General features: G+C 61.4%; 1 protein-coding gene and 1 long non-coding RNA gene across 3 annotated transcripts in view; one reads left to right on the top strand and one right to left on the bottom strand.

The window, feature by feature from the left end:
• The window catches only part of Gtf2ird1 (GTF2I repeat domain containing 1), an 86,147-nt gene extending 73,321 nt beyond the window's left edge, over window positions 1-12,826 (top strand). Inside the window, exons 23-27 of the mRNA XM_047533466.1 lie at window positions 6,508-6,585; window positions 6,738-6,930; window positions 8,118-8,155; window positions 11,381-11,514; window positions 12,594-12,826. Coding sequence (XP_047389422.1) covers window positions 6,508-6,585; window positions 6,738-6,930; window positions 8,118-8,155; window positions 11,381-11,514; window positions 12,594-12,662 — 512 coding nt within the window. The 3' untranslated portion in view covers window positions 12,663-12,826. The remainder of the gene's footprint in view (window positions 1-6,507; window positions 6,586-6,737; window positions 6,931-8,117; window positions 8,156-11,380; window positions 11,515-12,593) is intronic.
• A 10-nt stretch (window positions 12,827-12,836) lies between these two features.
• Window positions 12,837-14,948, bottom strand: LOC124970244 (uncharacterized). 2 transcript variants are annotated; one of them, XR_007106091.1, is made up of 4 exons: window positions 14,594-14,948; window positions 14,292-14,482; window positions 13,683-13,772; window positions 12,837-13,516 (listed from the first exon to the last, which is right to left on the bottom strand). It is a non-coding gene; the product is annotated as an uncharacterized LOC124970244 (long non-coding RNA). The 2 variants fall into 2 exon arrangements; XR_007106090.1 differs by having other exon boundaries at window positions 14,707-14,948.
• Window positions 14,949-16,116: the final 1,168 nt, after the last annotated feature.

Here is a 16,116-nt window from a genome sequence, read left to right as displayed (position 1 = left end):
TGGCCTCCACTCCAGCCTTTGAACCCAGTCCTGCAGGAGGCTGAGGAGGAGGGTGGCCAGCCTGGGTGGCACAGAGACCCGCCTCGGGGACAGTGGGGAGCGGGTGCCAGCAGTGGGGCTTGGCGGGCAGGGAAGGAGGGTGGGTTTCCACAGGAAGGATGAGTCGGGCAGATATTTGGAAAGGGGAGGCTGGGCAGGAAGTTCTAGCCTCCTGAGGCCTCCCAGGGCTGTAGGCTGGACCTTCGGGACTTGCTCTGCAGAAGCGGCCCAGTGTGGTGGCCAGCTGGACTTGGTGGCTTAAACCCTCTGTGCCGCCTTCTGGTTCCAGAGGTCCGAAGCCCAGTGTGAGTCTCAGGAGGCCAAAGTCAGACTCCTCTGGCGAACCAGAGGGGGAGTCCCTGTCCTTTTCTTGTCCGGGTTTAGAGGCTGCCTCCTTCCGGCCTCCGTCTTGGAAGTAGCTCCCTCCACCCTCTGCTGCTTCTCCCTCTCGCCTCCCTGGTGAGGGACGGGCTTCATTCAGGGCCTGCGGGAATAACCCAGGCCCACCTCCCCTTTCAGGGTCCTTAACCCAGTGCTGGGGTGTGGCTCGGCGGTAGAACCAGTGCTGACCCTGCACTCTGACCCTGGGACTTGGGTGTGGTCACTCTGAGGACCCTGTTCAGCCTCCCACAGGAATGGGGACAGCTGAGGTCTCTGGAGTGACCCAGTGAGGACAGGAGCAGGGACCCAAGAGAAGGGCAGGGAGGAAGGGCAGGTGGCGGGTCCTGTCCAGGCTGGCTGCGTGCGTGTGCCCAGACGCACGGCCCAAGCAGGACAGCCCCACACCCAGGAGCCCAGTGCCCGTGCACACACCCTGCTCCTGGTCCCGGGGAGCAGCACACAGTGCTGGCTTCCAGCCCACCCGTGCCTGGGCCTGGCCCCTCACCCCTCAGTGACCTGCCCAGGCTCCCACCTCGGTGCCTGGGTTCTGCTGCAGGGTACGTGCCAGTGTACTGACCCACCTCCCAGCTGGACAGTGCGCCCCAGTTCCTCGCCTCTTTGAACTTAGTAGATGGCACACACCTGTCATCCCAGCAACTCAGGAGGCCGAGGCAGGAGGATAGCAAGTTCGAGGCCAGCCTCAGCAGCTTAGTGAGACCAAATCAAAATAAAAATCAATAAATAAAAAGGACTGGGGCTGTAGCTCAGTGGTAAAGCACCCCTGATTCAGTGCCCCGTACCAAAGCCAAGTAAGCGTGGAGTGAATGAGCAGGTGCTTAAGTCACGGGGATCCCGCCCTCCGGTTGTCCTCAGGCAAGTCACCAACCATTCCGTGCCTTGTTTTCTTCATCTGTCCAGGGGCGCTGGGCAGCCCGTCCTGCCAGGTGGCTAGAAGCCTGCAGGTGTGTTGTGTGACCTGGTTCACAGACATGACCAAGCCTCTGGGGGGTGGGGCCCTGGACTTCCCAGGGGTGGGGGGCAGCAGCGCCCCCTGGTGGTGCCCCTGCTCATGCCCCTCACCTCCCACCCCTGGAGTCTGGTGGCAGATCCCCTGGTACCCCAAGGGCAGCTACTGAGCCCCATTCCGAGTGCCAGGGGCTCCACCTGATGCTTGGCCCCCAGCCGGGCTCTTACACAGCTGCCCTGCGATCTGGGTTCCCTCCTGTGCCTGCCTCGCAGGAAGGAAGCAGCCCAGAAAATCAGAACCAAGAACCTCCCGGCTGGCTGGGCCTCTGCTCCGCAGGCAGGTGACAGTGCCCGCGGCTGCCCCGGGTTGCCGTGGGGAGTGGGCACCGCCAGGCAGCCAGGACGCACGGGGCAGATGCTCACACTTGCCCTCCCTCCTGGGAGAACCGAGGAGCCCCAGGACGGGGGGCCCAGGCCCGAGGCGCCCAGCTCACAGGGCCTCCCCTCATTCGCGCCAGCCCCCGGCAGGAGGCCCCGGGAGAGCGTGGGCTGCAGGCTGGCGGGGGCGGGCACAGGGGCTGCCCACTGCCTGCCCCCGTCGATGGCTCTGGCGTGTCTGGGCCCTGAGGGGTTGGGAAGGCCCCGGGACCCAGAGAGGAGGCCGGCAAGCTCCCCCACCTTGGGAGGCGCCCCTGGCCACCGAGCCAGGCTGCAGCGGCCCTCCTGGATCCCGGGCAGGGCCCGAGTGCACCCCCGGCCTGGGGTGGCAGGAGACCACAGGGTCCTGCAGGACTCCCCCGCGGCCGAGGGCCTTCCTTCTGAGCCTCAGCCTCCTTCCTTGTTTTTTCTTGGAGCTGGAGTGGAACCTGGCCTCTCCTGTGCTAAAACAGCCACGGTCCCCCCTGGGGGTCTCCTGGGTCCTGGGCTCGGGCCTGGCAGAGAGGAGCGGCTGCTGGCAGGGCAGGGGCACATCACCCTTCCCGCCTCCCCTCGGCAGCCTGGGCCTCCCCGCTGCCTCCGCTGCCTCGGCTTCCTCGCCTGCCCTCGGAAGTGAGTCTGGCAGACTTCAGACCAGGACGGGAAAGCCAAGGCCATTCCTGCCTCTTTGAACTTGACCCCCAGGGCAGCTCCAAGGCCACCTGAGCTCCACCCGAGCCAGGTGCCTTAAATTGCGTGATTAGGAAGCGGGCTTGTCCTTCCCTCAGGCAGAGTCCAGCGGATGGGAAGAGAGAGCTGGGCAGATGACCCCTGCAGTCAGCAGGAAGTGCCCGGGCAGCAGGGAGCAGGTCATGCTGGGGGCCGGCTTCAGCAGGACTTGGTGGGAGGCTCTCCACCCCCCGTGCTCAACGAGAAGGGGTGCACCGTGCCCCTTAGAAATGTTCTGTCCGAAGCGCGGGAAACGACCCGGGGGAACTTGAGAGAGGAGACTTCAGTTTTCATTTGTAAAATTTAATTTCTGGATACTGCAGGAAGATGGAGCTTGGGAAGAAGGACCACAGGCGGGACAACCTGACTGGGGTGGCAGGAGATCTGGCACTTTTCGTAGTGCTCTTTGACAGGTGACACTGGGTCCTTCAACAGCCAGGATTCCCACTGGAGGATATGGGCACTGAGGCCCAGAGAGGTTGAGTGACTTTCCCAATACCACTCAGCATTAGGTGTTAGAATCAGATTGTCTTGCTGTCTGCCGGGCTGGGGACCTTCCTCATCCCTGGTCCAGAAGACCCCTTCAGGCAGGGGCATTCGGCAGGACACACCCTGCACCTACCCCCCTTTTTATGTTTTATTTAGAGACGGGGTCTTACGAAATTATTTAGGGCCTCGCTAAGTTGCTGAGGCTGACTTTGAACTGTGGATCCTCCTGCCCCAGCCTCCTGAGCTGCCGGGCTTACGGGCCTGCGCCACCACGGCTGGCTGAGGGCCTTCTTGGTGCCTGCAGCTCGTGCCGTCCTTCCCAGCCTCCTGGGCCCAGAGCGCTGGACGGGTCCCTGGAAGAGGCTTGCTGACGTGGCCTGAAGAGCAGGCATCACTGCCCGCAGCCTGTGCCGCAGCCCCTGCCACTTCAGACAGGACTGAGTGAGGGACCGGCCCAGGTCACAGCTGAGGACAAGGCAGGCTTTGTGCCACCGCTGCCCACAGCAGCCCCCGGGAGCTCCCTGGTCAAGGCCACAGTCCAGACATGGGTGTGTGACCGTGGTGGCCAGGGCCTGGTTATGAGGAATGGCCACTCCTGGCCACACAGCCCACTGACTGGGCCATCTGGGTCAGCAGGCCCCTCCTTCGGGCTGACCAGGGGTGTGGCAAGCCACCTCGGCCGCAGGCAGGACCACGGGACGTTGGGGAAGGCCCCGCTGCCTGTGCCCCTCCCAGCCCCTGCAGTGTCCTTCCCCACGAGGAGCAGCGGGGCCGGGCCAGCAGGCCCCGGAGCTGGAGAGGGCGTCCACCGGGGTCAGGGTCTCCTCCCCAGCTGGTCCCTCCCTTGCCGCCCTGCCCAGGGAGTGGCCTCAAGTTCCCAGAGGGCAGGGACTCTTCCCCCCCACCCGCTCCCCACCCCAGAACCCACCCTGCCCCGTTCCACTCCAGAACTCCTCCCTTAAGAGGTGGTGCGCGCCTGTCCTCCCAGCTACTCAGGAGGCCGAGGCGGGAGGATTGCAGGTTCGAGGCCAGCCAGGGCCTCCTGCATGCTCGGCAAGCGCTCCACAGCTGAGCCACATCCCAGCCCATGGCCAGGTGCCCCTGGGAAGCAGAGGGGTTTCCTCACAGGTGGCTTGAGCTGAGCGCCTGCGGGACCCCCGGTCCAGGTGCCTCTCACCCCTCGGGCCCACCTCCAAGGTCTGAGTGAGGAGCCTCAGCACGTGGGTGAGGCTGCAGCTCAGTCCCTTGGTCCCCTATGGCTGTCACCTCTGGGAACCGGGTCCTGTTGGCCACGGCGTGGCCGTTGGCAGAGCCCCTCGCCGTCTCCTGGGGAGGACCAGGTGTCCTGCGGCCTGCGGGGCGGGGCGGGGCAGGGGCTTTGGTCGGCTTTTCCATCCCTGTGACCAAACGCCTGACCAGAACCATTTTGGAGGAGGAAAAGTCAACTTGGGGCTCACAGTTCCCGAGGTCGTGGTCGGGACGTCCCACAGGACTGGCCGCAGTGCCTGTCCCCTGGGTGAGGCAGAACGTCATGGCTGAGGGCAGCGGCTGGGGACATGGCACCAGGAATGAGAGAGAGGCCGCTGCCCTCACCACGCACACAGTATAAGCCCAAGGCACCCCGGTGGCCCTCCTGCGGCCACACCCACCTGCCACAGTCCCCACCCCGCTGATCCCTGTGGGGGATTCAGTCACTGACTGGGTTAAGGCTGACGCCACCCAGTCATGTGCCCCCCGAACTTCAGTGCAGTCTCACACACGAGCTTTGGGGACACCTCTCCTCTACACCATCGGCGTGTGCCCTGCTGGGTCCCCGGGGACAGCACGGTGTCCAGCTGGAATGCTGTTCTGGAGCAGCTTGTCTAGGGATGACGTGAGCCCTTCGCACATGAAGTCCTGTGACACTTCCGCAGCCTGGAGTCCCGGCCCAGGACAGTGTGGGGCCCCATCTCTCCCGAGTCCCTCTTTGTCCCTCGGGCTACAAGTGCCAGCAAGGGGCCGGCCAGGCCTGCGGCACCCTGTGTGCAGAGACAGCCACACTGTGCTCGGTCGGTGACCACAGAGGCCTCAGCTGCGGGCCCTGGACTCGGGTTCCCGCTCACTTCCTCCCAACGCAGCTGTCTTGTCCAGCATCCCGGAAGCCCTCATCTGCCCCAGGCCCAAGAGGAGGCCGCAGCAGAGGCAGCACTGGGGGCTGGTAGGGCAAGAGGCTCGCAGAACATTCGAAGGTCACTCCCGGGAGCTGGGGTGTGGCTCAGTGGTAGAGCCATCTTAGCATGTGCAAGGCCCTGGGTTCAATTTCCAGAACCAAGAATGTAACGATCAAGAATTTAAAGAGGGTCTGGGGAGATAGCTCAGTCGGTAGAGTGCTCGCCTTGTAAGCTCAAGGCCCTGGGTTCGATCCCCAGCACCCAAAAAAAAAAAAAAAAAAAAAAGAATTTAAAGATTTTTCTGTAGATGGGGAAATTAGGATTTCTGGAAATCTAGGGCATCTGAGTAGGACGTAGTCCCCTGTGTTGGGGACACAGGAGGAGGGTTGTCTGGGGCGCCTGACGTTTACAACAGGCCCTGGGACTCAGCAGCCGCTGAAGGAGCTTTGGGAAGAGGGGTCAGCCGAGCAGTACCCAGCGCCCTGTGGGGAGCGCTCCCTCGAGGGGGTGGGTACATGCAGCAGGACTGGGACCCCAGGTGGGGTCTGAGCCGCGCAGAACCCGCCCCCACCCCCCCGGGTCGTGCAGCCCGGATCTGGCCTCCTGAGAACTGTTTGCAGAATCAAAGCAGGAACTTCCTTCCCAAGGCCCCTCTGTCTCTGTCCCCGAGGCCCTGGCCCTGGCCCCTTCCATCTCCACCCCCCCTGCCCTGGAGCCTGGCACTGAGACCATGCCCCCTTCCTGTGGCTTCCTGTTGGCCGGAAGCCCCGGGGCTGCTGCCTGGCTCTCCCCGGGACCCTCAGCAGCCAGCCACCCAGGCCCTGTCTCCGGGGCGGCCGAGGAACCCTCCAGGGAAGCGTCCAGGCCCGAGGGGCAGGCGGCCAGGAGGGGCCACCCGGCGCAAAGCAAGGAGCAGGCGGAGACCCCAGAGGCGGTTTCCCTCGGGCCTGGGCAGGGCAGCAGGGCACCCGGTACCCAGGCCAGCTGGCGTGTTTGCGGGCGTCACCAGCGTGCTGGCTCACGCTGGCCTCCACGTCACCTCCTGGGGCCGCTCCAGGTGTAGCCTAGGTGTCGGCAGAGGCTGGGCCTCCAGGCCTTCCCCGCCCCACCCCTCCGACCCTGGCTCCTGCTGACCGTTCTCCCAGGGGGGCTGCCACGGACCTGCAGGTAGGGGTGGTCACCCCGATTCCCGACCCTCCTGAGGTCTCCTGGTGCCACCCTGGGCTCCGAGTTCCTTCCCGGCGGGTGCTGCTCAGGGAGCACGGGGCGCGAGCGTGGCGCCCAGAGACAGGCCGGGGACACCTCGCAGACCCTCAGCCCTGGTCTTCTTCGACAGATGAGGACGACGCCAACAGGCTGGGGGAGAAGGTGATCCTGCGAGAGCAGGTGAAGGAGCTCTTCAACGAGAAGTACGGTCAGTGTCCCCTCGGGCCACCCCGGGACGTGGCCACCCGCCCTCCACTGACCCCGCGCGGTTCTTGGCCCCTCCTGGGTGGCATGGCAGCTGAGCCGAGCTCTCCCCCTGGAGACGTGACCAGGGGACCGCTGTCCCACTCTGCCCTCCAGGTGAGGCCCTGGGCCTGAACCGCCCAGTGCTGGTCCCTTACAAACTGATCCGGGACAGCCCCGACGCCGTGGAGGTCACGGGCCTGCCGGACGACATCCCTTTCCGGAACCCCAACACCTATGACATCCACCGGCTGGAGAAGATCCTGAAGGCCCGGGAGCACGTGCGCATGGTCATCATCAACCAGCTCCAGTGAGTGACCAGCGCCCGACTGGCAAGGCTGCAGGAGACCAGGCCCCAGGGGTCGGGGTCCCTGACCCCAGAGTCCAGAAGCCAGAACTTTTGTGGGTTTTCTTTTGTTCTTTTTGTGTGTGGTGCGGGGCTGGAACCCGGGGCTGGGCGTGCGAGGCGGGTGCTCTGCCACCGAGCCACGTCCCCCATGAGGGTGGCCTCAGCGCTCCAGAAGTTCCAGTAGTGGAGCGTGTGCCTGGTCAGCCCTGGGTTCCGTCACCAGCACTGCAAAAACATCAAAGGTCGTCGGGTTTGGAGTCTTTCGGATCTTGGGGTTTTGGATGAGGGATGCTCAACCTATAGTTGATCTGACAGTTTTCAGATTTAAAAGCAGCACATACAACCAGGTGTGTGGTGCACACCCGTAAAGCCAGCGACCCCAGAGGCCGAGGCAGGAGGATCACACGTTCGAGGCCAGCCTCAGCAATTTAGCAAGGCCCTAAGCAACCCAGTGAGACCCTGCCTCAAAATAAAAAATAGAGGGGTTGAGGGTGTGGCTCAGCGGTAGAGCGCCCTGCGTCAACCCCAGCACCAAGAGTAAACACGTCCCTGCCTGCGGGTGTCAAAGTGACAATCGCAGGAAGGTAGGGTGACCTCAGCTTTCCGAGGCACAGGCAGTGCTGTGGAGCATTTTGTGGGGAACTGTTTGGGTTTTGGTGTTTTTGTGGTACTGGGAATTGATTTCGGGGTGCTCTGCTGCTGAGCCACATCCACAGCCCTTTTTTTTAAATGTTTTTTTAGATGTTGATAGACCTTTATTTTATTCATTTATTTTTACATGGAGAATCGAACCCAGTCCCTCACACATGCTAGGCAAGCACTCTACCCCTGAGCCCCAGCCCCTCTTTGCTTTTCACTTGGAGACCAGGTCTTGGTAAGTTGCTGAGGCTGACCTCTAATTTTCAATCCTCCTGCCTCGGCCTCCCGAGACCACTGGGGTGACAGGTGTGCACCAGCACGCCCAGCTGGCTCAGGGTTTCAGAGATTCCAGTCCCTGGTCACTTGGTCCTGTTGCTTTGGGCCTCTGGCAGCACAGGACATCCCAGCAGGCTCTCCTGTCACGAGAGCCGTGACTCATGCTCAGGGGGCAGGTGAGGAGGAGGGAGCCTCACACTCTCTGACCGCCACCTCGTTTCTTTCTCTTTCAGACCTTTTGCAGAAATCTGTAACGATGCCAAGGTGCCAGGTGAGTGGGAGGCTGGAGAGGCCACCCTTCTGCCTCGTGGGCATTAGAATCCGTGGCCTCCACAGGGGTGCAGACAAGTCTCAAGGCCCCGGGTTCAATCCCCAGACACGCACGCAAAAAGGCTTAGACACCTGGGTCCAGGTGGGCACACGATGGGGAAGCAGAAGCCTCTGCACCCTGTGTACCTCCCGGGAGCCTGAGCTTCCATTAGCAGAGCCCAGGTCACCAAAGGCCCCAGGAAGCCTGCAGGTGCCTGTCGAGGGAGGCCCGGACCAGCTCAGAGGTGGCACCGGAGGAGCCAGAGGGCAGGCGCGGCCGAGGCAAGGCAGGGCCTCAGGCTGGCGTGGAGGCCACGCAGGTGGGGAGAGGCGGCATGTTCCACGGGAGCAGGTGAAGCAGGCAGTGCGGCTCCAGGTGACCGGGACCCCAACCCGGCCTGCAGGGAGGGGTGCAGAGGACTGGGAGGAGCCCCGGGTGCTGGCGACCGGGCCCGTGACCTGCAAGGCTCCAAGACTGGTGGGTAGCGGGTGTGGGCGGCCGTTTAACATGCACAGAGCCCTGGGTGCCGTCCCCAAGGCCACAGGAAAGGAGTCCAGAGGGGGCCAGGGACTGGCCAAGGCCACCTGCCGAAGCAGAGGCTGCTGGACCCTCTGAACCTCGAGGACTTGGCGTGGCCACAGAGCCGGGGCCCAGGTTGCCCTGGAGCCCCACGGCCGCTCCCCTCAGGAGCCCGTCCCCAGGCGTGGCCGCAGGCGCTGGGGGACTGGGCAGAAGAGCAGACGGCCTCCCTCCGCCCAGAGGCTGGGGCTGTCTCCGCACCGGAGCGCGCAGCGCGGCAGCAGCACCGGCTGTGTGCATTCTGACCCAGTTCAGCTCTGACACTCTATCCGGAGATGGTGCCGAGTCCGCCCTCAGCTCTGTGGGGAGGTGCTGGGCACAGACCCCAGGTCCCTGCACAGGCTGAGCAAGCCCCCAACCCCTGAGCCGCACCCCAGCTTCAGATGCAGCCCCACCCTGCGCTTCCGACCAGCCAGCTGGGAACGGGGGTCCCACAGCCCCGGGTTGTGTTGGCGTGCCGTGGACATGCCAACGGGCAGGGGCTCGAACCCAGGGCCCTGCGCATCCCAGGCAAGCGCTCTGCCACTGGGCCACGTCCCAGCCCTTGCTGGCTTATTATGAGGGCCGTTGCGGAGGTGGGGAGGGACACGGGCCTCTCCAGAGGGCACACACCTTCAGGAACCGCCTCGGGTCGCCCCCGGGAGCCACGTCCTTTGGGTTCTCACGGTTGCTTCATCACGTGGGGGTGACTTGTCACTGACTGGCCACTGGCGACCAGCGTCACCTTCGGCCCTCTCCCCTCCCAGAGGCTGGGCCACCAAGCAGAAAGTCCCAGCCCTCCTCCAGCCCCCTCCTAACGCCACAAAAGACAGACGACGTGAAATCCAGAGAATTCAGGAGTTGTCTGCCAGGAAACAGAGGAAGAGACACATCTGGCAGTGTCACCGGAGGTGACGGCTGGCAGCTGCCCTCCAGCCAAAGGCAGCGCCATAGGAACACACGTGGTGGGGCCACTGCGCCCCAAGGTGGCAGCCGGTGCCCAAATTCCCTTCACATGGGCCCTTTCTCCAAAACCTGTCTCTGGCTCCTAACTGGGCTCCTCCTGCCTTCCAAGGTCTCTTCCAAGTTGTCCCATGGGCCCAGCCTGCCCTCATGCCATGTCATTAAGACCTCCTAGCCCGGCATGGTGGTCACATCTGTGATCCCAGCAACCTGGGAGGCTGAGGCAGGAGGATCGAAAATGCAAAGCCATCCTCCACAATTTAGCGAGGCCCTGTCTCAAAAAAGGGCTGGCTCAGTGGTTAAGCACCTCAGGGTTTAGTCCCCAGTACAAAAGAAAAACCTTCTAAGTGAGCAGTGTTGGGTTTCCACTCGGTGAAGCCCCAAGCACCAAGTCTGTAGCACACAGGCCACAGGTGAAGCTCAGAGGTAGAGCCCTGTCCAGCCCTGGCTTCAGTCCCAGCCTGGCAAAAAAAAAAAAAAAAAAGGAATTCAAGAGCAATTTTTTTTTTTTTTTTTGTGGTACTGGGGATGGAACTCAGGGCCTTGTGCTTTCGAGGCAAGCAGTCTACCAACTGAGCTATCTCCCCAGCCCCTCAAGAGCAATTTTATCATAAGTCACACATGCATATCCACTTATCCAGCAAAGCAAAATACCTGGAGTCCTACTCTGTGCTGGCTCTTGGATATACACAATCTGAGTCTCACATCCTGCTTTCTCCATTTGGGCTCAGAGAGGCTAATAAATTTTCCCAGGGTTGCACAGCTAGTAAGTGGCAACAGCAATATTTGAACTTAGGACTTCTGTTTGCTGGTTTCTTTCCCCTGGGATGCACCTGCTGTGCCTCGGAACTGTCAGCTCAGTAATGACACGATAGCAGTGTGTCCCGGTCTCTTGAACATTGGCTGGGTGCCAGGCACGGTGGAGCACACCTGTCATTACAGCTGTCCAGGAGGCTGAGGCAGGAGGATCACAAGTTCAAGGCCAACCCCGGCAAGTTAGTAAGACCTTGTCTCAAAATTAAAAAGGACTGGTGATCTAGTTCAGTGGGAGAACGCCCCTGGGTTTTGTCCCCCGATAACCAAAAAAAAAAAAAAATAGGGAGACAGAGCTTCGTGCAGCATCTCACGGATCACACAGTGGTCGTGCAAAATTTTTCTCCTCTTTTTTTTTTTTTTTTTTTTTTGAAACAAGGCTGCATTTGTGACCTTGAACTCTTGGGCTCAAAACATCCTCCTGCCTGTCTCCCAGACAGCTGGGAATACAGGCACTTGCCACTAAGCCCAGCTGCCTGCAAGATCTTACACTTCACTTCCAAGGCTGCGGGGAGGCTGGATACTGGCCCCTGGAAGGGCGCTGGGCCTTCTGGGAGGCAGAGGCGGAGGAGGAGCCAGGCCCCCGCTGAGCCTGCTGGGCACGTGGGCCTGGGGGCTGGAGATTCTGTCAGCAAGGCAGGTGGTGCAGCTGGAGGAGTGGCCCTTGGGCTGGTTAGAGGAGGCCAGCCAGGCAGCCTTGGCCACTGGGGGTGGAGGTTGACATCTGCAGGGTCAACAAGGAGACTTTGAACCTGAAAGTAAAGGCCTCTGTGGGGAGGTCCGGAGGCTGGGAAGAAGCCCACCCCCTGCCCCTCCCCCAGCATCCAGCTCAGCAGCCCCTTCTCCCCGCAGCCAAAGACAGCAGCATCCCCAAGCGCAAGAGAAAGCGGGTCTCGGAAGGCAACTCCGTCTCCTCCTCCTCCTCCTCCTCGTCATCCTCTTCCAACCCGGAGCCTGTGGCCCCCGCCAGCCAGATTTCACTCGTGGTAAAGTTGCACAGATCCGGACTCCACCAAGCTTCTCTTTGGCCTTTGCCCCTCGCTCGGGCGGGGCTGTCTGCTCCAGGAGGTGGGGTGGGGGCTCGGGGAGACACTGGGCTCTGAGGGAGGACCTCCAGCCTCTGGGGTGCAGCTGCTTCCGCCTGTCCTGCCCGTGAGACAGCCCCTCCTGCCGGTGCTCACAGCAGGACCCAGGGTCTGGGCTCCTTGAGCTGGGGGGGTCACCCCCACTGTGTAGAAGAGGATAGCCGGATTCGGAGGCTGGACCGACCCGTGTTGGATGGAGAGCCCACCTCCAAAGTTCCATCAGTGCCGCCGCCTTGCCTGTCCAAGAGGAAACCCACTAGGGCCACACCCGGCCTAGCAACCCTGAGTCCTGCCGTGCACAGTGGCGCAGGCCTATGGTCCCAGCCACTCAGGAGGCTGAGGCAGGAGGATCACAAGTTCGAGGCCAGCCTTGGCGACTTGGCCAGACCCTGTCTCAACATATAAAATAAAAAGGGCTGGGGATGCGGCTCAGTGGTACAGCACAGTCCCCGGTTCCAGGGGGAAATAAATCCTGAGTCCTAATGGGGGGATATTTGAGCACAATTGGAAATGACCAGGATTTCTTGATCCCATGACTGAGTCTCCCTCAGCCCTTTACTGGAGCTCCCAAAAGTCCAAGCCTTGACTTTGTCCCTACCCGAGTGCTCGGATGTGCATAGAGGATTCCTACCTCCGCGCTCAGCCTGGGACAGGACGGCTTCTCTGGAATGAGAAGCGAGTTGTGGAGAGTACACGCCTGTGCCCAGTCTGACTTCAGCCCCCGGCCACCCCCACCCCTGGCTGTCCACACGAGGAGTCTCGAGGACACCCGGGTGGTCTGTCAGAAGGCCCCCAGCCCATCCTGCTCGGCTCCTGCTGAACTGTGTGACCTTGGAGAGGTCACATCCCCTCTCTGGGCTTCAGCAGCCCCCAAATAAATAGGGTGCGAGGAAGCCCTTGACGGAGCCGAGCTGAGCGTTCTGGTGTTCTTTCCGCGTCACCCCGAGTCCTAACCCGGTACGTTTGTCCCCTCTCTCTAGCAATGGCCAATGTACATGGTGGACTATGCCGGCCTGAACACGCAGCTCCCGGGACCTCTTAATTACTAGACCTCAGAGCTGAACCAGGACCTCACTCAGAAAGACTAAAGGAAATGTAATTTATGTACAAAGTGTATATTCGGATATGTATCGATGCCTTTTAGTTTTTCCAATGATTTTTACACTATATTCCTGCCGCGAAGGCCTTTTTAAATAAGTAAAAAAAAAAAAAAAAGTCACCTTTGCTCTTAACTGTGTATGTTCACTTCTGGAATTGTGGCTGCAACTGGGGACACAGCAGCAGGAGACCCAGTTCAGGTGGCTGCTCAGACACCCCTTCCTTGCCAGACAGAAGCAGTGTCCCTGCCGTCTGGGGACAGACACTGCTCATTTCTTTGCCACCAGGGGCATGTGACATCAGGACAAGAAGCCACTGGAGGCAGAAGAGCCACCGACAAGCCTCCCCCAGGCAGTGGCCTGAGCCATGGGCCTGTTATCTACCAGTTACATGAAGCCACCTGTCCACCCTATAGCCTGCCCACCTGTGGGGGGTAGGGACGGACAGTCCCTCATCCTTCCTGGGCGGGGCCGAGCCAGCGCAGGCAGGAGTGGCCTCAGGGAGCACCCAGGGTGGTAGCAGGGACCTTCAAGACCCCAGGAACTAGGTGAAGTCTGGGTGTCGGGGCTGTAATCCCAGCTGCTTGGAAGTTCAAGACCAGCCTGGGCTGGGGATGTGGCTCGGGTAGAGGGCAAGCTCAGGGGGAAAGTGTTAGTCACCATGGTCCTGGTGTTGGGGACAGGAGCCCTGCCCAGCGGGGTGGCCTGGCTGAATGGAGAGGCTTTTGGGTGGACCTTCAGATGGGGTGGATCTCTTAAGACCGGTCACAGCTGCATCTCACGCCATTCTGGTGACAGGTGAAAAGCTAAGGAGGGGACAGGACTGCAGGTGGTCACCAGAGCCTGCAGCACCGGGTCCTCTCACTCCACTCACATCAACAGCCCTGCCCTCAGGGTGGGGAGGACAGGCACCTGGCTGAGTGTCCCATGGAGTGGACAGAGGGCCCAGGGCACAAAGCAGGGCGACCTCACCTGGTGCAGCAGCCAGGACAGTTGAAGCTGAGGCCAAGCCAGGAGTTGAGACAAAGGAGGTTCGCGCGGGACCCGGTGGGGACACTGGTGCTGTCCAGGAATAAGGAGTTGCAGGAACAAGGGGCAGTGGCCGGAGGTGACATGGGGGGTGGGAGGGACAAGAACTCAGCCTGGGTTCTGCCTGTCCGCTGCACCGTGGGCTAGGCTGCACCCTTTCCCGCCCAGCCCCAGTGGCCTGTCCAGGGCAACGGGGAGGGCTGCCATTTGGAAGGGTGCCTGGAGGGAGCAGAGGTGGCGTGGGGCTGGAAGAGCATGTGGGAGGTGCCCCTTCCTGGTCCCTGTAGGGGAGGGCAGTGGTTTGGAGCTGGCCAGCAGCCTTCAGGGAACCATGGGAAGGGGCTGCTGGAGAGCAGGGGTCAAGGTGACCCTGGGTTCTGGCTCTAACCATCTGGCCAGAGTGAGGCTTCGGGCTTGGAGGAGCTGAGTCCCAAGTACAGGATGGGGACAGCCAGGTGGCTCTGCCAGCCCAGAGCTGGGAGGAAAGGTCCCGTCCCAGCTTCCGGTCTGGGATTCCTCCTGGGAAGACTTGAAAACCCACAAAGGGCTCACCCCAGCCAGACTGATCCTCTCTGCTGGTGCCACCCCTGCCCGGTCCTCGGCCAGCAGCGTTTCCTCCCTTCCACATCCGGCCGGTGGCCTCCAGAACCTCCAGTCCTGCCCTGGGCCTGGCCTCCATTTTCCATCCAGGATCAGAAAAGGGTGACCTCCTTCAGGGGCCACCCGCTCGCTGCAGAAACTGCCTGTAAAACCCGGGAGGCAAGGCTGGCAGCAGTCGCCTTGCCTTCAGCCCCTATAGCAGCGACCAGTCCCCTGCCCCCATCTGGCTCTGGATTAAAGAACACCAAATCCACCTGGGGCCCGGGTGCGGCCCAGCGGTGCAGCTGCGGGGCCCCGGCTTCACCCCAGGGCTGGGCCAGAAAGAACAACCCTCCCGGGCTCCTTCCGCAGAGCGCTGCGCCCACACCTGCGCGGCGATCTGGGCTCCCGGGCCGCCCTCCCCAGCCTCCCGGGCCACCCTTCAGGCCTTCCTTTTGCCATGGCGGGAGCCTGCGCGGCGGCGCGGCTGGGACCGTCTACACCCGCCCGCGCCAGGCCCCGGCGCGCTCAGATGTGCAGCCATAGCCGGAAGTGGCCCCTGCCCGGGCCTGGCGCGGAGGGGCGAGGCGGTGCGCGCAGCCCGGGGTTGGGCAACCCGATGCACGGGCCGCGGCCTGCAAGGCCTCCCTCTGGTCCCTGTCGCGTCCTCTGTGCAGGTGCATGCAATTAAGCGGGTCGATGGCAGGGCTATCGGGTTACAGAGAAGCCGAGGAGACACGCCCCTCCCGCCAGCCAAAGCTCAGGAACGGAGAGCTGCCGCGGGGGCTTCCCCGTCCCCGAGTCCCGTGATCTGGGAGGCGAGACCCGGCTGAGGCCAGCGCCAGGGGCCCGCCGCGCGCCTGCGTCCCGGGCACAGCCTGGCCCCCTCGCCAGAGCGCCCAGCTGCTGCTGCTGCTTGCTGCTGCTCCCTCTCCAGCATCTCAGCGCACTGTACTTTCTAAAGTGATTTGATTCAAAGCGCTCATTCTTTAATTAAACTTCATTTAGCTGCCATCTGTCTCCGTTCGAAATGGCTTCGTGTTTTGCAGCTCTAAATGAGAATTGTTATTGGATTTGTAAACACATCCCCCCCCAAAAAAAAAACCCCACAAAACATTTTCAAAAGTAATAAATGAGAGATGTGCAGAGCTGCATCTTAAATGTCCTAATTGCCGGGGATGTATTCTGCTGGGTACGTAATCATTTTATATACAAATTCTTTGTACAAAAATCTGGTATCAATGAAAAGATCAAGATTATAGAAAATGCTGGAATTATATCTGACTGAAAACAGTAATAAAGCAATAATCAGCCCAGGGACAAAGCTGGGGGTGGGGAAGGAGAGAAGCGGAGCAGAGCTCACACCCGGGCCTGGGGTGCCTTCCCCCTGGGCGCCTCCCTCACTGCCCAGGTGGCTCCCGGTGCCAGAGGAGGGTGGACTTCCCAAGAACCTGCTAGATCTCATTCTTTTTTAGTTGTGAATGGACACAATACCTTTATTTTGTTTATTTATTTTTACCTGGTTCTGAGGATGGAACTCAGTGCTCACACCGGCTAGGCAAGCCGCCACCACTGAGCCACGACCCCAGCCCCCCAGATCTCATTCTTTAAGGAATTAAAACTTTATTAATGGTGCTGACGTGGCGGTGCTCGCCTGTAATCCCAGCGGCTGGGGAGGCTGAGGCAGGAGACTCTGGAGTTCAAAGCCAGCCTCAGCAATTTAGCAAGGTCCTAAGCAACTCAGTGAGACCCTGTCTCTAAATATAAAAAGGGCTGGGGATGTGGCTCAGTGGTTTAG

The sequence above is a fragment of the Sciurus carolinensis genome, chromosome 18 (assembly GCF_902686445.1).
Source record: "Sciurus carolinensis chromosome 18, mSciCar1.2, whole genome shotgun sequence".
In the NCBI taxonomy this organism is placed as follows: Eukaryota; Metazoa; Chordata; class Mammalia; order Rodentia; family Sciuridae; genus Sciurus; species Sciurus carolinensis.
The sequence above is the reverse complement of the archived record's forward strand: the minus strand, read 5'-3'. Positions and strand labels throughout refer to the sequence as shown.